The 22,512-nt window shown below is 42.8% G+C and overlaps 1 protein-coding gene across 3 annotated transcripts in view; it reads right to left on the bottom strand.

Annotated features, from left to right (window-relative positions):
• Positions 1 to 22,512, bottom strand: part of man1a2 (mannosidase, alpha, class 1A, member 2) — a 100,156-nt gene that overhangs the window by 67,133 nt on the left and 10,511 nt on the right. The window contains exon 3 of one of the 3 annotated variants that reach the window (XM_076111305.1): positions 9,534 to 9,795. In XM_076111305.1, the coding sequence (XP_075967420.1) occupies positions 9,534 to 9,795 (262 nt within the window). Of the gene's footprint in view, positions 1 to 1,260; positions 4,505 to 5,991; positions 7,996 to 9,533; positions 9,796 to 22,512 lie in introns of those variants that run through there. The other 2 variants (XM_076111312.1, XM_076111320.1) reach the window with 2 other exon arrangements.

Raw genomic sequence — 22,512 nt, 5'->3', positions numbered from 1 at the left:
CACACACACACACACACACACACACACACACACACACACACACACACACACACACACACACACACACACACACACACACACACACACACACACACACACACACACACACACACACACACACACACACACACACAAGCCGGAGCCTGATAGCGAGGCCATTACTTTTGCCATCGTTAGGAAAAAATTTAAAATCAGCTTAGAGGCACACAGTGAGGCGCTTCTGGAGCAGAGCTGGAGTTATTTGCTGCTCCGACTGACCTCCAGAGTCAGTTTGACTGATTTAAAGCTCCGTTTCTGACCCTCCCTCGTCTTTCTCATCTCCTTCCAAATCACCCCACGGAGGCCTCACTCTCTGGCTTAACGCAGGGCCTTTCAGAAGATGCACGAGGGTGGCGAGAGTGTGACATCTGAATCGCTTCCTGCAGTAAATACATTCATGGCACTTAGGCAGCAGGGGGTGGCCATAAATTCCCCGTGAAATCGAGACGGCAAAACAGTCTAGATGGGCTGGGTTTTTACACAGCTCCAGAGCCAAGAGTTCAAACAGATAATGTCTCACAGTGCAGCTGTGAAGTGAGTTGGAGTTGTGAATCAGTCTCTGGATCAACAATATGTTCACATCTCCAAAGAAATCACGTTTTAACTAAAGTCACTGGTCAACCAGTAGAGATGTGTGTCGGTGCTGATCTGTGAAACTCTCACCAGATGGTCGAGGGTCTGATCGGTCGTCACGTTTTTCCGTAAATCTATGGAACCATCTAGACACAGATCGGTTTAAAGGTACAGTATCCAGTGAGCAGGACCACTTCATGGTTAAAGTAGATTAACTCGATTTTTGCATTAATTACATTTATTTGTTGGCACTCGGTTCATTATATAGTATTGAAAACAAATATTCCCATTTGTTTTGTTGTATTAATCTATACCTCTGGCCGTTTCTACTTTATGTCCTCCTGTGAAGCATTATTATTATTATTAGATCATGAAGCATTACTCATAGTAACGCAGACTTGGCATGAGACATTTTGATTTATTTCTTCGTTAACGAGCAGGACGAGCAATTTATTATTCAGACACCTAATTTAAATGCAAAAACTGAAAACATGAATTTTCCTAATACATAAATGATTACAGATGAATAATGGCCAGAGATAATTACAGCACCGAGAGTTTTGACAATATCGAGTTGGTTCTGTTGGTCCCTGTGAATTAAAGTGGTCGTGTCTCTGAGCACCAGAGTCCCTTTAGAAAATCTCTCACTTTACTGCAGCAGGGTCTGACAGTCTGCCCCTCTCAGTCCTGGTTCTGGTTCTCCCGTGCCTCCCTTCCCTCCAGCGGGTCCAGCAATATGTCCTGGGTCTCCAGCAGCGTGGTGTCGGTGTTGACTCCCAGAGAGGAGAAGCTCTGCTCCTGGAGGAGGAGACACTGCTGCTGCCGGGAGCTGAGCTCTCCTCCTCCCTCCGGAGCTGGGTCCGTCCACGGTGGACCGGTCTCTGCTGGAGGATCTGGGTCCGTCCACGGTGGACCGGTCTCTGCTGGAGGATCTGGGTCCGTCCACGGTGGACCGGTCTCTGCTGGAGGATCTGGGTCCGTCCACGGTGGACCGGTCTCTGCTGGAGGATCTGGGTCCGTGTCACGGTGGCTCCGATGACGAGCTTTAAGAATAACTCTATAGAAACAGACCATCTTCTCTCTGATGGTCTCTTTACTGATGGAGGTCTGATAGAGGATCAGGACTGAACTGAGACTGGTTCAGGACCAGTTAAAGGTTCCTCACAGTAACTTTAATGCAGCATATCGATGCTCTCTGGTCATCAAACTTCATCTTAAAGGATTTCATCACAGATCCTCCGTCCTGTTTATCTCAGATGAAAAGGCTATAATGAGTGTGTGTGAGATCACACAATTACCTAAAACAAAATTTAAACCCAGTGAGCCAATAGAAAGATGAGATGAATCATCCTATAGTGCGTAGTCATTGAACACTGGTAGTGTTCATGTACATCACAGGTGTCACTTTGTGTGCATCGTGTTGCTTTGAGCGATTTCATCTATGATGTGATGGAATACTTGTGAAACCAATAAAACATAATTCATGTATCTATCCTTCCATCCATATATATTTTAGTCTAAACAAGCTGCAGAAGAGACTGACCAGGAACAATTCAAAGCATTTCCAGAAGTCAGTTGATTTGTTTTGCACAGATGTTAAAGGTTGGGATTCTTTAAAGTTTTCTTTTGCTTATTCAAAGAAAAAGGGGTTTTGTTTTTTTTAGGGCTAGAAAGCAGATGTGCACGAACCTGTTTGTCACATTTAAATGCAGTGCACACAAAGTGTTACATCAACCAGTCATGTCACTACTTGCACACTAAAGTCATAGCACTAAATCATTCTGGCTTCTTTCAATTTCATTCCTTCATTTAAAACATGAAATGCATCCCACACATGCAACATCCCCGAGGACCCGCAGAAACCCATTCCCTCATAGCAGCCAATTCTGGAATGTCAGACATCGAGCTATTTAAAGCATTCAAATCTTTTCTGCCCTCCCTGCTAGCTAGCTAGCTATATAGATATATATATATATAATATACTACTAACTAAATAATGTTGCCGTGTGCAAAGTGTACTGTGAAAACATACTGTGAGATAGAAGCAAATAAAACAACACCTACATGTTTGGGATTGCGTCATCGCCATAAATATTCAGTAGTATGTACAGTTAGTTTCCGGACAATAGCCTTTAAAGAGATCTTTGCGAAGTCTTTTCTCAATATGTGCTCTACTTCTTCAGCTGTACTTAAAGTTGTCCCCGATTAGAGCTCTGAACATATCAATAATTCCTTTGGTTTCCTGGGATGTGGTTCATGGAAGCAACGCTCCAACGATGCCCTAATGCTGCATTCAAGCAGCAGGGGCACAATGGGAAGAAAGAAGACCCCCGCAGTGACTCCAGCTAGAGTTCATGCATTATTCCAAGATGATTACCTCCACTGTTACCATCGTGAGTCATGTCTTTTGGTGTTTGTGCACTAACTAGAATGACTTCCTTAACTATCAGTTTACATGGTCGTCTGTACAAAATGTCCTCATTGCTATGCAGATTATTATGTAATCATTATTTTATCTTCTGAGACTTTTGTTTGAAATTGTCAGAATTAGCTTTTGAATTCTTGAATTATGGCCAAAAAATGTGTTTTGTGAGGTCACAGTGACCTGAAATTCTGTTCAGTTCATCCTGAAAAGTAGAACGTTTGAGCCAATAATCAGAATAACAAAAAAGAGAAGTCTACCTTCAAATGATCTGTATTTATTGTTTTAGTGTAAATAGTGTTTGTATTTTTTGATGATGGCTTTGTTGCCTTTTCGCCTGACTTGGACCATGAACATTTCCTCTCACTGCGCTGCTCATAATCACAATAACATGAATGCATCATTACCGTAATCTTACCTACAATGTGAAAAATGCCCCCCACACCAAAGAGCAGCCCATTAAATGTACAATAACACTCGATCACGTGCACCGGTTCACTTTCTTTAAAAGGTTGATTCCTGTATTCAGGAATACATTGAGCAGCTGGGAGCCCGGTTGACATATAGCATCCTACATAATGTATAGAAATACATAATGGCTTTTGCAGGAAGGGGCATTGGTTCTCAAATGTCACCTCGCTGTCACATGTGCACGAAACGCCGGCTTACAAGACGCCGCCGAGCGTGACACGACCAAACATGATTGCATGAGCTGCGACCCATGTTCAAGAGGACAGAAAACATAAACAAAGCCGGGGAGCGTTGTAAAGATCGCTAACTCCGGTACGCTTTGTGTTGTCCGCTGATGAGGAGGAGGCGTGCTTATTGTTCCGCACGAATCGATACGGCAAGCCTTTATAAAACAGATGCTTTCATGAGCTCGGTTGGGGGCGAGTGAGTCTGCAGAATGACGGCGCTCCAGATGGTCGGAGAGAGATATTCAGAGCACGCAACAAGAAAAGAGCGATAAGAAAAAGATCCAGCTAAAAGGGAGGGAATGGGTTAAATAGATAGAGAGGAGTCAAAGAGAGAGAGGGAGGGAGGAGGGGGAGAATTAAAAAGAGACAGAGAGCAGGGGAATGATGAAAGCTGAGCTGTGTCCTACCCAGGAGGCTCTCACACATATATATACTGTATGGGCCGGGTGTAACGTCAACATACAAGGCCATCTGCCAAGCACCGCCAAGGCCTCAAAGAGAGAGAGAGGAGAGAGAGGATGCTCAAGAGGAAAAGAGAGAGAGAGTCAAGTACAAGAGACGATGGAGGGATACTCATCGCCCCTCTCTAATGATATTCCACGTATCTGTTGGAAAGAGAAACGCGTGTTTACGTGCCGACACGTCTGGATAGCGGCGCCATTTAGACTTAAAGAGGAACGGTCATCGATTTATCTGGGCTTTACAGCCACTGTTCATAGCTCTCTCTCTCTCTCTCTCTTTACCTTTCTACTTCTCTCTCTCTCTCTCAACCTCTCTCCTTCTCCCTCCCTCCCTCCCCCCCAATGCCAGCCACAGATCAGTAACATTTTGCTTATAACTCAAACCGTCACAGCTGAGCGACAGGGGCGAGCTAAAGACGGCAGTCGGTTCTCGATGTATTTTTTTAATTCCAACATTTTGTTCGCCGCCTCCGGGACGAGCCAAAAGTAGGTCGTGAGACTTTGAGATCTGAGAGATTCCTCTTCTTCTGCTTTAAGTCTGCGGTGGTTCTGCGGCTGCAATTACCAATCAGTCTACGTCATTTATCTGCAACACGTCATTGAACACGTGTTGAACGGGGGTTCTCCGGTCGTATGCTGCATTCATACAGACAGGGAGCAGCGTACAACCCAAAATAAATTGGGATTATCTGTTGCATTAGAGATGTTTAAATGTTGCTGTTACAGGTGTGCTTTGGTGCGTTAACTCAAAGTATGTCTGCCAAGAATATTATTCAAAGTATCAGCTAAAATACAAACTATCCAGGGTTTGCTCAGTTACTGTAGTAAATCTTGTATTTATTTTTAATACATTTCCACATTTTCATTATTGCATAGTATCTTAGTTACTTATAATATAAGGCGACTAAAAAAATGGCAACCGTATATTCAGTTTCAGCAACCAATAAGCAACCTGGTTGCCACTTTTAAAAGTTAGCGTTGAGCCCTGGCGATTGGCTTTCGCATGGTTGATGTAGCATTACATCAGTTTGCCATTTTTCTTAACTTCCCCCTGTAGTGCGTTGTTCAAAAGGTACCAAAACAAACATTTATTTTACTATAATATTGTATTAATAAAAATGATCCATTTAGAAAAGGGCGTACTCCTCTCATCTTTGACTGTATCTTTAGATTCATCAACTTCAGGGGTACGATTACTAACTTACAAAGCCTGTAGTGTAACAGTTCATGTACGTTTATATAAAGATGCAGAGTAAGCAATGTTTTCCTCAATGTCACTATCATGGAGATCACGACACACAGCAAATAACAAACAGAAAAATATTCCAACCGTTATCAGCCACAGGATATCACTGTAGGTTCATCAGTTTAATTTCCATTATATCTTTATTTGATCTGTTTATTGGTTCTGTTCGTAAAAACCTACTTTTCTGCTGTTTTCTGTGGATTTTTGACATTTCTGGCCCATAATAATGTTACAACCATAGACTATATGTAAGAAGTAGTCATCGTGACGTCACCCATTGGTTTGGGCACCAGTGTTTTCAAAGCAATCAAAGATCTAATTTTGGGAGGTTATCCATTGATCTTAAAGCAGCAACATGTTCTACTCTTAGCATACTAGGATAGAACATAAACATTGAAGTTATATTAAGACTTCTTCACAAAGAAAAGCAATGAACACCTGGAGAAAGCATTACCTTCTACCATTAGATTAATTATTCCTTTGATCCCTGCATTACCAGCTCTACAAATTGTCTCGACTAACTAGTTTTTCCAACATTATTGATGAACAAACCTTATTGAAAGTGAACTGTGCCTTTGTGCCACGGCCCATTAACTGCAGCAGCCGGCTTGTTTCAATAGCTCCGGGCCAGCAATGCTTCACGATGTGACAGGTGAATAGTATTGGAGCGGTTAATAGTGGAATTTATTCCATTCCTTTTCTTCTATTGCCTTAAAGCTCTCTCCATCTCTAGACGAAGGTTTAATGGGCACTAATGGTCGGGCTGCGTAATTAGCAGAAAGGCCGAATGGCACAAAGTGGTGAGCTGATGGAAGTGGTGGGGGGGGGGGGGGAGGGAAGGTTTTTGTGTTCCACACAGTCTATGAAATATGTATTTGGAGGTTCATTTCTATTTCTGGAGGAACAAAAGGGCTCGAGAGTGGCTCGACTGGTCCACAGAGCAGCAAACGTATCCTGCTGATCCGACTGATTTTCTTGATTTCCCTCCGGAGTTAACCGGCAACCAGCAACGGTCACTTCATCTACAGAAGGCAGCTCGATGAAGACTACAAAGAGTCCGCTATAGAGACGCAAAGGTGTCGTGAAATGATGTTATTGAGACTGATGACGGCCGTCACTGATCACGATCACCAGATAAAGGATCGTTTTAGTCGTCATTGTTTGGGATGCAGTGGTTTGCTAATGCAAAGCGAGTAGCCGGGTTCAATTTCTTAGAATCAGCTCCAACACATCAGTTTCTGAGAATCAAACAGTGGGAAATTTGACAATTATGTCTGTTTCACTTTGTGGCTACATCAACCGAAGGTTCATATATTTAGGACCATACGGGGATGTAACGAGAGGTTGGGCCAGTTAATGGTCATCGATGGAACATTTGACATTCTATCGTTTTTGGCAGAACTGGGCTCTGTCTTATATTTTAATGAAAGTTCACTTTCATTAAAATATAAGACAGCTTTATTCATGAAGTATGAGTATGATAAGGTTGATGGGTCATTAATGTATTAGACTGCTGCTCTGCTGAAAGCATGCAGTCTCTGTTTAGCAAACATTGGTCGTTATGATTTGTACCTGCAACCCATCGATGGCTCATATCTGATCATTCAAGAGCTTAAAACATCCGTGTGCATGTTAACTCCCGATATCGACCGATTCATCGGTTATCAGCTTTTTCCTGCTCCAAACCATCGTTCATTTATCACCCTTTAAAAATCCACTATCGCTCGACCTGCAGTTCAAACAGAATGAATAAACATGCTGCGTAGCATCCAAATATGTCCATTTAGAAAGTAAATATCAACGCTATGAATGAAGCTTTGAAGTTTGGTATGATACCAGCAGAGAGCTAAACACAATGCAACAACTGTAGGCCCAATAAGAAGAACTTGACACCAATGTGGTAACAGTTCAAAACCACTCATATAGTCAGAGGAGAAGAGTTGATGGCCTGTGTGAAAGGCTTTTGTTGTTTGTTAAAAAGTGTTACTGCTGTTGCTGTTATTTAACGGCCCTCACAGCTAGAAGTATTGAAAAAAGAATCAAAGTCGGTCATTTAACCCGACTCCAATCATTAGACGCGGAAGCAAAGATTGCGATCATTGATCCTTCACAGTGATGAACTGTGTGCACTTTGTGCCAGAAATAAAATAACCCGGAAAAAAGGGAAACGCAGGAAATCGGTGTCAGACAGATGGCGTAATCCCACGGAAAGTAATGTGGCTCAACTACTACATCTTACGGTCTACATGAAACATAAATGATGACAAGGAGACGGATGCCGATACTCCTCTCTGGACTTTACAGCATCCAAACGCAGGCCAAACGTCTGCCTGTGTAGCCAGGGTTTGAAAGTAAAGAAAAAGAAAAGCACCCGTCTGTGCTCTCGATTGTTTGCTCCGGTGCGATTGTGATTTCTCCTTGGAACCACGAGGCAATCAGGGAAAGAGGAGCGTGCTACGCTGTGCTGCAGACATTTACAGCTGCTCTTTTCTTGCTCGTTTGGGAGTGTATGGCTTTCTCTCTCTGAATGGTAATTATGACTAGAAACAAAAGGGGCATTTAGAGACAAAAAAAAAAAAGGCTGGTTTGGAGCAAATGGGCCGGCGAGTGTTCTGACTCCAAGTGCTGTTTCAAGAGAGACGATATGAGGTAATTATGCAGGGGGGGGGGGGGGGGGGGGGGGGCAGGGCGAGGGAGATAGGCCGAGGTTGGCTGGGTGTCTGTAGGGAGCGAGACCAGATAGCACCATCTGCATTCTGCACAGGCTCCGTCCGTCTGGCTCGCTGTTGGCTTCAATAAGAGCCGGCAGAAATGCATTCAAACGTAAAGTAGAGTCTCACACACACACACACACACACACACACACACACACACACACACACACACACACACACACACACACACACACACACACACACACACACACACACACACACACACACACACACACACACACACACACACACACACACACACACACACACACAGATTAAATATCACCAAACACAAACCGCAGGGCTACAGGTTTTCACCCCAGTCTGTTGTAAGGTGCCATCATCGAATTACATGTGAATAGAGGAGCTGATGGCACTGATTTTACACTGCTGGCCAAACTATCACACTGGACTAAATCCCCAAATCCTCCATGAGAAAATAACACGGAGTGTGTGTGTGTGTGTGTCCCACATGGACTGAATGTACAAAAATATCAGTGGAGCTTGCGGTTTCTCATTAAATCCATAAAACATTAGTGTCACTTTCTATTAAAAGGAATACTTCAATCCAAAAAAATGATTTGTATGAATGTCTTACCTTGAATTCTTTAAGAAACAAACATCATAAAATGTAGAAAAGACTTAAATTTGGTGTTTAACAACAGCAAAACTATATCAAAGCATTGTTTACTCACACAACTCGTGCAGAATGATCTCATTCATCCAGTCGAATGGGCATTACTTCCCAAACACATGCATAGCCACTATAACCCGACTATTAAAAACACTTAAAACAGTCTCACAGCTGCACAGACGCGCTACTTGTCCGTGCGAGTCCGATATATTTGAAATAGTATAGTTGCTGTTTTGATATAGTTTTGCTATTATTGTTGTTAAACGTGGCCCCCCATTTACTTCAATTCATCGAGACCTTTCCTTAGTTCTGTATTCTTTGGTTCGCCCCAGAGACACGAGAGAATTCAGAGTAACATTGGGAGTAACTGATGGACAGATGGTCCTTTTGTGGCTGAAGCATTCCTTAATTAAAAGCCATTAACTCTCATCAGTAGGGACGTAAAGAAATGAGTTTAGAGCAGGAGTTCAAAGATTTAAAGGGTCTAAAGCTCAGAGGAGTAGAACACCAAAGGAGGAGGTCTTTATTACCGTGTAAAGTCAGATACTAATAGATTCATTAACAATAGTAAAATGTGTTCATGTTTAAAAACTAGCTACAGCTTTTGTATGATTTCTACAAGTGCAGTTTTATCACAGCTACAGTGAAATAACCCGCACCAATGCATGATGGGTACATGATCCACAATGACACCATAGAGGTAAAGCCCAGCATTAGATCAAACGATTTTAAATGGCGGGGCTTACCTCTCTGATCTTGTCCCGTCTCTCCTTGGCGTCGGGCTCCGGTGGCTCTCCGTCACTGACGCCCACCACTTTGGGCATGGGGACGGGCGGCAGCGGTTTGGGCCCCGCCTCCTTCTTCTTCAGGTCCTCCATCACTTTGTTCTTCTCCGTCTGGATCTCAGCCTGCAGCTCCTCGCGGGACTTCCTCAGCTTCTCCTTGGCCTCCTGCAGCGCTCGCTCGTGGTCCGCTCGGATCTTGTCCCGCAGGCTCTCCTCCTCCTCCCTGTAGGACGAGGGTAAAAGGTACGGTTTTATGTTTTCACTATTATTTTCACAGTCTTTGTTTACGTCCCTCAATAGCTGCCACAGAGGGGTTACTTGTCTTCACCGGGTTGAACATCAAATTGTTATTTTAACCAAGTCTGACACACAAACAACAAACATTGGTTTCTTTTGTCAAATATATAAAAAATTAACTCTGACAACAAACATTGAACCTCTGGGAAATACATGACAGACTGTTGGAGACGAAAACAAGGTTACAAGTGTTTGCCGTTTGCCTCTGAAGGTCTAAAGAAAATCAAACTGTTACGATGTGAGTACACTGGGTCACGGGTTCATAATTCTCCCCAAAAGGCAGGAAAAGTAAAACTCACCAACCTCGAATTCTAGATCACGTTGGAAACAATAAAACCATCTGTTTTGGGAAATCTATGGATTTCCACCAGTAAAAGAAACAATAAGATCTAAACCCAGCCTTGATAATAAAACATATCCCCATAATAAGTCTTAGTTATGAGACACACACACACACACACTTTAAAACATCTGCTCCAGGAAACAGGACCGGTGTGGAGGAACACAATGAGAAGAAGAAGTGCCAGAGTGAGAATCATCATCTGTGGCTGCACATGGAAGTAACGAGCCTCAGGGTGCTGACACGACTCTCATGAGGACGAGGATGTGGGTCAGTCATGAAAAACAAACACAGCGGGATGCTGACGCAAAGGTGACGGCAGGACGGAGACACTCTGCTGTTCTTCTCTTCTAGAGTTTAGTAATAATACAAAACGTCAGCTGGGCTCCGGGTTGATGGGCTTCATGTAGGGCAGCCCATGTCTCCAACATGAAGACTAAATAGTGTATGATAAATCTATGTGTGGGTGATCCTGTACCTTTAAATAATCACCATGCATGTATAGGTCATACTCTGTAGAACACATTCAGGAGATCGGTGCAGCGTGGGAGACGGACATGAATATAAACATGACTTGTATGTCAGAGAAGCTGTTTTACATTTGAAATTATGCTTTTTCAGATTTTAAACACGTTTTAAAACAACGTGATGTTTTAGCCTCTAAGTTGTAACCTGTGTTTGGCGTCTCGCATGAGACAACGTACTAAATTACTAAAACATCGTCATGAGATGAGGACTGGGAGAGAATGAAAGCGAGGACACAAACAGAAGATTAATTTCCCTCGACACTGAAGTCAGTCCCTTAAGTTCTCATCAGCCCCGTTGTATCGCCGGTTCCAAAACTACCTCGACATAAAAGCACTAAAATGTGAGTTGCAGAGGACGATAAACAGGAGAAATCTTGAGACGGACTGCGTGTCGTCTGAGTGCAAACATGTGAGCTTGTTTATTAATGACCTTCTGTGTGATAAACTGAAGAGAATGTGGGCGGAACTGCCGACCCACTGAGATCCGTGTGGACTCAGCTGCAAGCCTCCGCAGAGCTGCACAGCTCAACGTCTCTGAGAAAATAACATGGAGTGTGTGTGTGTGTGTGTGTGTGTGTGTGTGTGTGTGTGTGTGTGTATGTTAACTCACACACAGCCCAGTAATGTGAATCTTTGTCCTCTTCCAAGAGGAAAGTAGTGCAGGTTATGAGGAGTAAGAGTGCAATATAATCTTGTTAAAAAACAGATGGCTTTGTGGGTACTTATTTTATTTATTCAACATATGTTAATGTGTTCTGAACTAGACACATAGTGACTCATCATGACTGTTTTGGCCGTCGCCATCTTGACTTTTTGCAACCAGTGAACAGGAAGTGACCGTATCTGGACTGAGGAGGAGTGACGTAGAGACGCTGTATCTCTGTAGAGACCTGTCAATCACTGTGTAGCCCCGCCCTAAAGCATCCCCTGCTTTATGGTCTGTTTGACTCTAAATGGACCATAATGTACTAAATGAACATCATGCTGTGTTGAAGAAGACTTGAAACTAGAGATTGAGACCATAAACTCATGTTTACAATGTTTACTGAGGTAATAAATCAAGAGAGAAGAAGAGTCATTTTCTCATAGACTTCTATACAACCAGAGGAGTCGCCCCCTGGTGGACACTAGAGAGGATGCAAGTGTTAAGCTCCGTGCACCGCGGCAAAACCCCGGTGCCATTAATCTGCACGTCCTGCTGGAGCTGCAGTGACAAAGAGCCGGCTGTAAATCTGCAAAGTTTCCCATTAAACACTCAATGAAATGTCTAAGGCAGCCGGTGAACGACTTTATGGAGTTATGAGTGTATTTAGCAGCTCCAAGGACATACCTTTTTATTTTTAAACATGCATCGATTAGAAATATCGGACTAATGGCGGCCCTATTTCCTCTTCTAAGTAGAAAAGCATCCCGACTACAATACAACCTACTGAGAGAGATTATTTAAGCCTGCAGAGTGAACCTCAGGGCTTCAGAGTGCGTCCATACGTCTGTGTGACAACATGTAAATGCAGCTGTGTTGAGTGCATGTATGGCTGCTGTAACAGTGACTGTAGGTCTTTGCAGGAATGAGAATATAATAGAGTAAGAAGAAGGAAAAGAGATGAGAACAGAGATACGTATGAGAGGAGGACAGCTGATTACGAAGGACGAAGATCGGGCTGCAAAGGAAGAGAGAGGCGGGAAAAAGAGCATCAACCATCCATTTGCTCCGACCGCTTATCCTGTTCAGGTTCAATTGGGGCTGCAGCCCTTTCCCAGCATGCACTGGGTGAGAGACAGGGTAAACCCAGGTCCGTTTCACCTTTCTATCACAGCGTGTGAGCAAGAGTGAAAGACATCTAGAGAAGCGAGGAAATACGAGTGAAAGGAAGCGACGAGAGGAACCGAGACGCAGGAACGAATGTGCGAGACAAACAGGAAGGAGACGGACAGTTTATACTAATTATCCTTCACATGTGCATCCATTTTATAATTCTATCATGATGCGGGGCCAACAGAGACCAAAATAAACAGCTTCTGAGTTACACAACATCGCCCTGGAAACAACTCATAAATATTCAAATCACGACCCCGGCTGTGTCTGACTTTAATTGATAGAAAACATATTTTGCAACACCAAGACGGCAATTACTGCAGATCCGGTGGATGCACGCATTTGTAAGAATGTCTTTTTAAAATGTGCTGTATATTCTTCGTGGGGATTTCATGTTCATTGTGTCGTACATGTGTGTGTGTGTGTGTGTGTGTGTGTGTGATATATTATTGTACTTCCCAGCTTTTGTGTGAATGCGCGAATACGTCTTGTGCGCTCGCACATCTGCGTCTTCTACTTCGAGGACTGTGGGGAGATTTCTGTGTGCAAGTAACTGCAATCTTTCAATTTGTGTATGCACGTGTGTGTGTGTGTGTGTGTGTGTGTGTGTGTGTGTGTGTGTGTGTCTAGACCCAGTGGGAGTCACGCCTCCTCTGTATGCCATCCTCTGTGCCTCCTTTAGCGAGTGTGCCCAAAGCAACATGCATTTAAATGTGATATTTAGATGGCGCCGATGTAAGACGACTCTCTAATGTGTGTGTGTGTTTGTGTGTGTGTGTGTGTGAGGGAGCGTGACAAAAGGAAATGAGGAGACTAAGGCGACACCTTCATCCCTAATGGGTGCTGACTGTGCACCACGTATGTAATATACATAAACACCGTCACACATGATAATCACGCCAAAATATGCAGGTTTCAAAACTGTCCACGCATCCTCCTCCTCCTCCTCCTCATCCTCCTCTAGTCTCACCTCCTCTCTTCTCTCCTCGGAGCCATTATGGTACTCACTCCAGCATCGCCGAGGATTCCCTTCGAGTCTCATATAATGTCAAACACGCAATTAAGTGTGCATCAACAGCCTCCATTACCTCCACAGAGACGAGCGCCCAGGTGACCACGCCTACACACCTCCAGCTCACTCGCATCCTCACGTCCTCACAAACCCCCCAAAAAACCTTTGACAGAAGCAAGGAGAGGCTCCCTAGTTAGTTGTTTCAGCCGTGTCAGGCCTCCAGCAGTCACTCCCTTATTATTTTATGCATGTGTTATTAAATCAGCTTCACTGCAATGTATTATTCTTCTTCTTCTTCTTCTTCTTCTTCTTCGGTGGTGTCATGAAATCTGCTGCTCAGCATAAGGCCGGCCCTTTCCATGGCAACTGGAGAGAAGCAGCTAAAGAGACGGAATTTATTTATTGAAGCCGTGGAAACAAGACGCAAGGGCTGGATGCCATGTAGCCATGGCAACACACACACACACACACACACACACACACACACAGCGAGAGAGACAGAGACAGAGAGAGAGCGAGAGAGAGAGAGCGAGAGAGAGAGAGAGAGAGAGAGAGAGAGAGAGAGAGAGAGAGAGAGAGAGAGAGAGAGAGAGAGAGAGAGAGAGACAAACAGACAAACACACACACGCTGGGTTATTAGTAGGCCTGTGCCGAATGTCATTCTTTGTATAATCAAAGCGAGGTTTTTTTGAGTGGAGATTCAAATCATATTTCATGACATCATCAAACCTACGAATAAAATTAAAAACCTTTGATCAAAGTCCTTAATTTAAATAAAGTGATTCATCGGATTAAAAGAGAGACCCTGAGTTAGAGTCTATTTATTAAATCTACCTCCTTTAATGAACTCGTCAGTGTTTCTGAAAGGCACAATGAAACAAAATAAGCTGTGCAGCATTCTAATTTCTATTTTGAATTTAAATGTCAACATTATGAATGAACCTACGCTTCCAACTCTTCGGTACGGCCTAATAAATGTATACCTTAGCGTCAGACAGGTCATGCATAGAAAAGGTATTTATTATTCAACAACATGTGTAGGGCCCTATGACTTTCCCTTTGCCGTAGATCACAAGACGCGAGTCGAGAGGCTAAATATCTAATCAGAGCGCAGTCACTAGGGTTGGGTACCGAAACCGTTCTTAAAATGCAAAACCAAGTTTGTGAGGGACATTGGTCACACAACCTCGTGCATGTAGATGATGCCTGGACTACAGTCGACTATGTCGTTACAATCATATCACAAAGGGTCATTGTCGCTCTTCAGCAGCAGATCATGTCCTTGTTACGTGAGATATACGAGAGTCACCGTCTTATTTAAGGAGACAAAAGCCTCTGTACACCATGGATTTTGCTGACTGACAATATATTTAGCATGATTTCCTCTTTATTCAGAATGCATCAAAGATAATTGCAATATGTCACACAGAGTTTGGTTACACCGTCGTTACTGTCAAAACAGTTTGTATTCCGTTAAATAGCCGATGAAGTCAATAATTAGATGTCCTTTAATAGCCTTTTGTGTAAGAATAAAAAGAGCTTCTCACATATATTTCCCACATTAAACTCCACATTGTCCTGTTTAAACGTGAGCAGCAGTGAAGCACATGGAACAACATGTTCCTGGAGGATCACAAAGGCCTCTGAGGAATAATTCAAGTGTTTGTCACACAGGTTTTCTATCTCCTTGACAAACCAATGAAAAACTAAATCAACAACTGAGAGCTCATCAGAGGGGCTTCACAATGGCAGCTCTTCTTCCGTCTTGTGTGTTTCGGCACAGAGAGGTAGAACGTCTGCACACACATCAACATCTCCTCTTGAGAGGAGAATATATGATTAAGTGGTGGGAGGGAGGTTTTTAAAATGCTGAGAGGTGCTCTGAGGGCTAATCGGAGGCCACTTCTCAGCAGATGGATATTAGGAGGAAGCAAAATGGTGCAAAGACGTCACACGCTGGAGTCAAAACATGAAGGATTTTATAAATGTGTGGCCTGTGACCATTAGGAAAGGATTTGGTTCAGACCACAGAAAACTACAATAGTCTCTTTTCATACTGAACGTCAGTAACGAATCAAAGGGATCGAGCTCCAATTTCCTGCTGTCAACATAAAAGTCTCCCTTCTTATATAAACTGAACCATGATCATCACCATGCATATAGGTATCCTTAGGATGATATCCATACTAGTTCTCTCTTAACAACACATATCGAGAGAATAAACTAATCTTAAAAATGTAAACACTTCCTGTCTCTTCAGCTGCTTGACGTAATAAGAAATGCTACCTGGTGGCTTTTTTAACCGCTCAATTAACCGTATTGTTTTTGTTTCGAATGGTTAACCATCGAGAGTTTGCATCAGTGTTTCTTTGTCATTTTTGAGTCATATTAAACTAGACATAACTCCACTATATCGTTACATCACAAATAGTGCTTTGGAGCTCTTTCAAAGCTCTGAAACTTCAAAGATAGATGTTAGTGAACGAATGATAACTTTCCTCTTTAAAGTATAACTCTGTTACAGAGCGACGGTGTAAGCTGAAACATCCCCAGCCAAACGTGTCCAGATTAGATTAACGGCTGACTCAGATCGGCTAATACGACAACGTGCACATTTAATAAAGCGGCACAGCAAACAACGACGTGCTATACAAAGTGATCAGCTGAGCTAACCGTCCTTAATGAATGCGACCTGTCGATCGAAGCTGCACACAGCAATAGAACCATCAAACTGCTTTGGTATGCCACATTTCACCAATCTAAGAAGCATTTTTCTTAATTTACACAGGACCAAAGAAGATAAGATGTTGCTCTGTTATTACAGAAGAGTCTGCAGTTCTAATGCAGAACAGAAGAGAACTGCAAAAAGCTATACATCACTGTTCTGTACAGAGTCTTAATGCAGTATAAATGCGTGTAGACATCCTTAGGAGCTGTTAGCATGTTGTGTCCAGAAACGTGCCGCTTTCATCAATTTATCCATAGTGTTTGGGTGAATGAATGATGGTAATTTAGCAGCAAGCCTCGTTGACTAAACTAAACAAAGATAAATGGATCTCCAGCACCGTAAATCCCTCACTTTGTTTGTGACAATTTGGCGGACCTTTCAACGCGGATGTTGTTAAAACATTCGACGTGGGATGGACGGTAAAGCTTCCAGGTTTTCCTCAAATAAAATAATGAACTTCTCCTCCATCCTGCTATTAAAAGGAAGAAAGAAAATATATCTGCCAGCTGTGATTGGTTGTTCCTCGTCACATGACTGCAGAGTTCCAAAGGTTGACCTATTTTTATCTCGGGTTTCAGCCGTCGCGCCCTGAAAAAGAAGGCGCTCGGGAAACGCTTGCATCTACCCCGACAACAATGGATTATAAAACGCAACATGGGAACGGGCACCTAACGGACAACCTCATCTTCCTCTCACCTACAGGGTCACCTCAGTCCACCTTTGACACCAGAGCTTACATCGTTTGCGTCTCGAAGCCAGAGACGCAAACATGGTACCAGTCTCTCTGAGTTTCTGTCTCCTGCTCGCCCATAAATAGAGAGAAGAGGCTCGTGCTGGAGGTTGTTAAGGCGGCAGGATTTCTGTTTCTTGTGAGCTTTAGCTCCCGGGTTTTCCCTTCAACCATCAGACAGCTTCCATGTCCTGCTTCTTCTTCTTCTTTTTTTCCCTCCATGACCCACTTGGCTCAGATGGAAGCTGGGTATGTGTAACAGCTCTCCCAAGCTTAGCTGTGGGTGTGTGTTAGCATCCTGTCTCTCTCTCTCTCTTATTCCACCTCCTCCCGCGAGCTACAACCTCTCTGAAACAAACACGACCCTTTCTCTTAAGTGTATTCACCACTTTTCCCCGTCTCCTGCATCTTTGCATTATCCCAGCACCCCTCCACCTTTCTCTTTATCTAATTATTGATCCTTCTTCCCACTTGTCAAGTGTTGTGTGCATCACTCATCAAACCTCATAACGTAACGATAGCAAGCAGAAAACACATGTATACTACAGTAGATAACACTCTGTGAACCTCTCCCTCACATATACAGACATCCATATTTCATCCATGGTTCTCGCTGTATGTTCCAGGTGCACACCTGAGCCCCTCGCTCCTGACCTACATCACGGCTGGCTGACTAATGCCTTCATACGAACCACACGAGTCCATCTCCCGCAGCTAGCGCAGGACGACCACAAAACAAATGAGCAGCTGGTTGCTTCCCGGCTAGATGAGGTTTCTTCCGAATGTGGAGAGGAGTCTGATGATTGAGAGGTTCAATCACCAGAAACCTTCAGAGAGAAACATCCTTGAAGATTGCTCACATTTTCAACCGCGACAAAAAACAAGGAGCAAGAGCAGTTCTGTCAACCGTAAAGGTCCCAAGAGATTTGTTTTCCTGACTCCATCCTGGAAATGACCATCAGCGTGATCTTTTTCTATAGCTGATCATTGATGATCCGTATTATCAGATACAGATCATTGTTGTTGTTTTGTTTTGATTATAGCAGCTGGTCTACAAGGATCCAGACTTTGGTTTTCACCAACGTCCCAAATGTCGTTTATCTTCTTAGAGCTGGTGTTCATCATTCATCTCAAATATCTATTTTATATTCATGTGAAAACATCTCCTTCAAACATCTGGATTTGTTAAAGTTTATCACCAAAACTACATTTTAAGATTGCAATTGAACACATCACGGTAACGATTTACTTTACATTTACTCAATAATCATTTTCACTGAACGCATCATAATGGAACTAAATGGAAGCTCGGTAGATTAGCCGTTAGCGATGCTGCTAACGTTGTTAGCTCTCCTCCTGGCAAATTAAACCCTGATTGTTTTTTTAAGATGTAACAACATCAGGGATCGACAGATTGAAAAGCATAAATGCAGACGTCTCGGTGGCATATTTTCACTGGATATCGGCCGATAACGATCGTCAGTAAAACCTCATTTCACACTACGGTGGTTAAACGGTGTAATTGATCCGCGGTTCACACGTGTGCTGAGGATCAGCAGGGATCAACAATGGTCCGTCTGACCACTAGATAACAGACACAGAATCAGATCAAATCGTCATTGCTCTCAAAAAGATGGCCGTGAGAGAGAGAATCCTCATAAGATAACAGAGATCCTATTTCCCATCCCAACCATAAATCTACCAGCCGGCGTGTTGCAGCTCTGGTACACGGCACATTTATTATCAGGCCCGTATGGCGTTCATACAGCTTGTGTGGCGGTGCTGGTTATGGATGAGTGGGAGTGGGGGGGGGGGGGGGAGACTTGCCTGGGAATTCAGGAAAAGGTTTATTTGATATTCAAGCCTGGAAAACCTGAAGGGCCAATTCTTAACTTGCCGTTGAGCGATCTCACTTTGATCCCAGTGCTTTGACTGACAGGCCGCCATTGTTGGAGCTCCAGTGTTTGGCAGAGATGGAGCTTTGTAGTTAACCACGGTCCCATTGTCCCCGAGGACCGAGAGCCTCTCTCACTCTCTTCACCTCTCCACCATTCCCCTCTTCACTTTCTGGTTTTTTGTCTCTTCTATTTCGGGGTCAATTCTTGTCCCTCTTTCCCTAAAATCCGACCCTGTGGCACTCGTGACCGTTCAAACAAGTACTTCATGCACTTCAGGGAGAGGCACACACTCCCAATGGGCACTGCTGGTGTGTTTGACTCACTTTCTCTCTAATGCACATTAAGAAAAAGCTACAACCAAAGACGACACTAGATTGATTTTATTAGTAATCTCAAAAATGATACCAAATATCCACACAAAATGTCCTGAGTCCTTCATCTCATCTGTGTTGTTTTCCATTCATCTACCTCCCTTCACGTATCTCCTGGGGTTATTTTTAGGATTTTGCTCCACGGACAGACTGATGTTCTGCTTGTTGCTCACATGTTATGATACACTGCTGCCGTTTCCTCTTACTTGTGCAAAGAGTACTTTGGGTTTTTACTCATTTAGAACCAGTTTACGTTTTAGAACCAGGTTTTCAGAGGAACCAGAAATGGTGCAGAAATTCTCCAGAGCTGCAGTGATTCGCCTCTTTTAGAGATGGTGGTTTTAGGCTCCATACCAATCACTAATCTGCATTTTGTTCTTCATATATTTCTCACATACGACAAAGACTACCACCGACTACCCATGCAGTTCCCTTCCTCTACACTAGAGCGTACCTCATTATAAAAGTAATTCCACCAGGAGCAGTGATTCATTACATCGTGCTCCGTCCCCGTTACGCTTTGCGAAATCTGCAATTACTTTACGAAATTCTGGATCCGTCTCTTCCTCCGCCTCGTGTCTCCGTGAGCGATCAGAGAGCGGCTTCAAAAAGATCGAATGATACCACAAACAGACGTCTCTAACGCAGACACACAGTGAAACTGGGGACCAGGAGATCACAGCACAGCTGCTGGTGTCACAACAGTAACGTATGTGTTCAGTCCACACATGTAAAAATGAAATTCAAACGCATTTTATATTTAGATCAAAAGAACAGCGTATAGGTCGGCTGATGCCAGCTTAGACATGACAACAGTCGTGGTGGTCAAAGCTAATTTCTTGATTAGCATCTCATTAGGTCTAAAATCCCTCTCACTGCACAGCGCTGTCCTCTGTCTTCATACGGGTCATGTGAGGCACAAGCTCTTGGTTATATTTCTCACTTTAACATTCTTGTTCTTGCATTCATTAGGACACATTTTAATGAGCTTTAGCCCTGAAAACCTGTTTTACAAAATGTCCCAAAAGTATGTCTTTTGGGAAGAGATGCCAGGTTATGGGTTAAGGGGAAAGTCTTTATTTAGGGGGAATAAAACACAGCTCGTCATTCCACCTTAAATAAATACCAAGTAGAGCATAAAGACTTAAAGGTCTACCTGTGTTTTAAAAAGATCTTTGGCACCAGAAACAATCCAAAAGGTTCATACTGCAGTAAAAATGTGAGATTATCTTGTTTAAGTAAAAGGTATCAGGTCTCCATTATACTTTAGAACAAGTATAATGTGCTATTAACCTTCTTGAGACTAGGTTTTACTTTTATATATAAATAGAGATGTTATTTAGAAACACAACCCCTAAGATTACAGATAGTGTTACTACAGAGATTTCCATTGATTATTACTACATCGTCTTAGACTGGGATTCTAGCGTAGGTTATTGTGTTGTATATACGATGTGTCTACGTCTCAGTATCCCGTTGTGACATGACTCTTTGAATTATGTTCATGTGATCTCCCGTCCACTGTGTGGTGAATATGACCGAGTGTGGGTAATGACTTGTGACTTGTGTCCACAGAGCAGCACATACAGTGAAGGTCCTTATGGAGCTATAACGAGGCAGAGCTGACCTTTTCCCTGCTCGCTCCGCTCCGTTCTGGGTCACTTTCTGCCTCATTATTCCTCTTAATGTAACGCAAACCAGCAAAAACAACACAGGCTCTGCTTGTAAATACACATCAAACTAACTGAAGTGCACAAGTCATTATTGTTGTACTGCATCCTCATTTTGATGTACTTATATCAGTTCATTAAAGAAAATATGCCATTCACTGAACACACACATAAACAAATAATAATTATAGTTGTGTAGTTATTAAATGGGATTATATTGGTGCGTTTCAGAGAGGAGAGTGATCCACTCATCACGGGTCAGAATTAAGCCAGAACAGTATTAACACAACGTTAATGCCTCGTATTAGAGCAGCCGGAGTAGAACACCATCCTAAAAAAAGACCATCTGGTGCAGCTGGTTGATAAATCTAAACGTGTTGGGTTTTTTGCTAACTGAACGAGGACCTCCAAATGATGGTTGGTTGTTTGCCAAAGTGACAAATTCTACTGCAGCCCAAAACATTTTGCTTTCTACACTAGAGCTCCGTCACCATACTCTTAGTCACATGTGTTGTCCCGGTGCTAATGCTTCTGTTTTGTTCTTTAACACAACAGAAAAACACTCATTCACCTGCACAGCCACTAAAGTAACAGTGTTAAAAGTTCTCTTGATTCAAGCTGCTTCAATAACACTTACTGTATTTCTTTGAACCATCAAGCAAATTTCAAGCAAACTTTTGGAATTGTCGCAAAAATAGAAATACAAATTTGAAATGCAAATTGGGAGCGTTTCCATCAGCTGGTTTGGAGCGAATAAACTGGGCTACAGTGTAGTTTGGTCAGACGTTGGCGCTATAGGATACGTATGGCTGTAATCCATCAGTAAACAAGAGTAGAAGAAGAAGTAGAGGTTGTGAACATGAAACAAAACAAATGGCCTTGAATTTTGCCGTTTCCATACAGATTTTTTAAATGCGATACTTCAAAATGGCCGTGAATATGGAAACATGGCTAGTGTTAAACAAACATTATGATTTAGACTGGGTGATATCTGATGATATAATACCAAGACTAAGACCACTAACACACACACACAGCTGAGAGAAAACATTATGATCACATGAAAATGATGGAAACAAAACAAGAGGCACACAGAGAGCAGATCTGATAAAAATGAATTAAATAAAATGAGCAGCCGTGTTAATGAGGAGATTATGCTCGATGAAGTCCACTCCTCATTCTGCCGGCTGTTCGCTCTAATACCAACTGTACGAGATGAAATCTCCTGACAACAGACTAATTAATTAGGACGAGTCTTGGTGAAATGACTATGAACACGGATCTGAGAGATTTATCTTTATTGATATCTTATTCTGCATGTAGAGATATCTATTCTGAAGCCAGGAGTAAGTAGAAGAGAAAAGGTCTCGAGGTAATTGTGATGTTTTCTTCTTTTTATAATTACTTTTTATACGCTTTAAGGTACACATGAAGCTTTAAGTTACAAACTCAGTTTTGTAATTTCACTTTCTATGCACCAAGAGGATCTGTTCAGACGGTCATATCTGAAGTCACTAAAATGAAACATTGCTTGTGTAATTCACATTTGTG

Source organism: Anarhichas minor, unplaced genomic scaffold, assembly GCF_050575085.1.
Source record: "Anarhichas minor isolate MPS153535 unplaced genomic scaffold, ASM5057508v1 ptg000004l, whole genome shotgun sequence".
Taxonomy (NCBI): domain Eukaryota; kingdom Metazoa; phylum Chordata; class Actinopteri; order Perciformes; family Anarhichadidae; genus Anarhichas; species Anarhichas minor.
The sequence above is the reverse complement of the archived record's forward strand: the minus strand, read 5'-3'. Positions and strand labels throughout refer to the sequence as shown.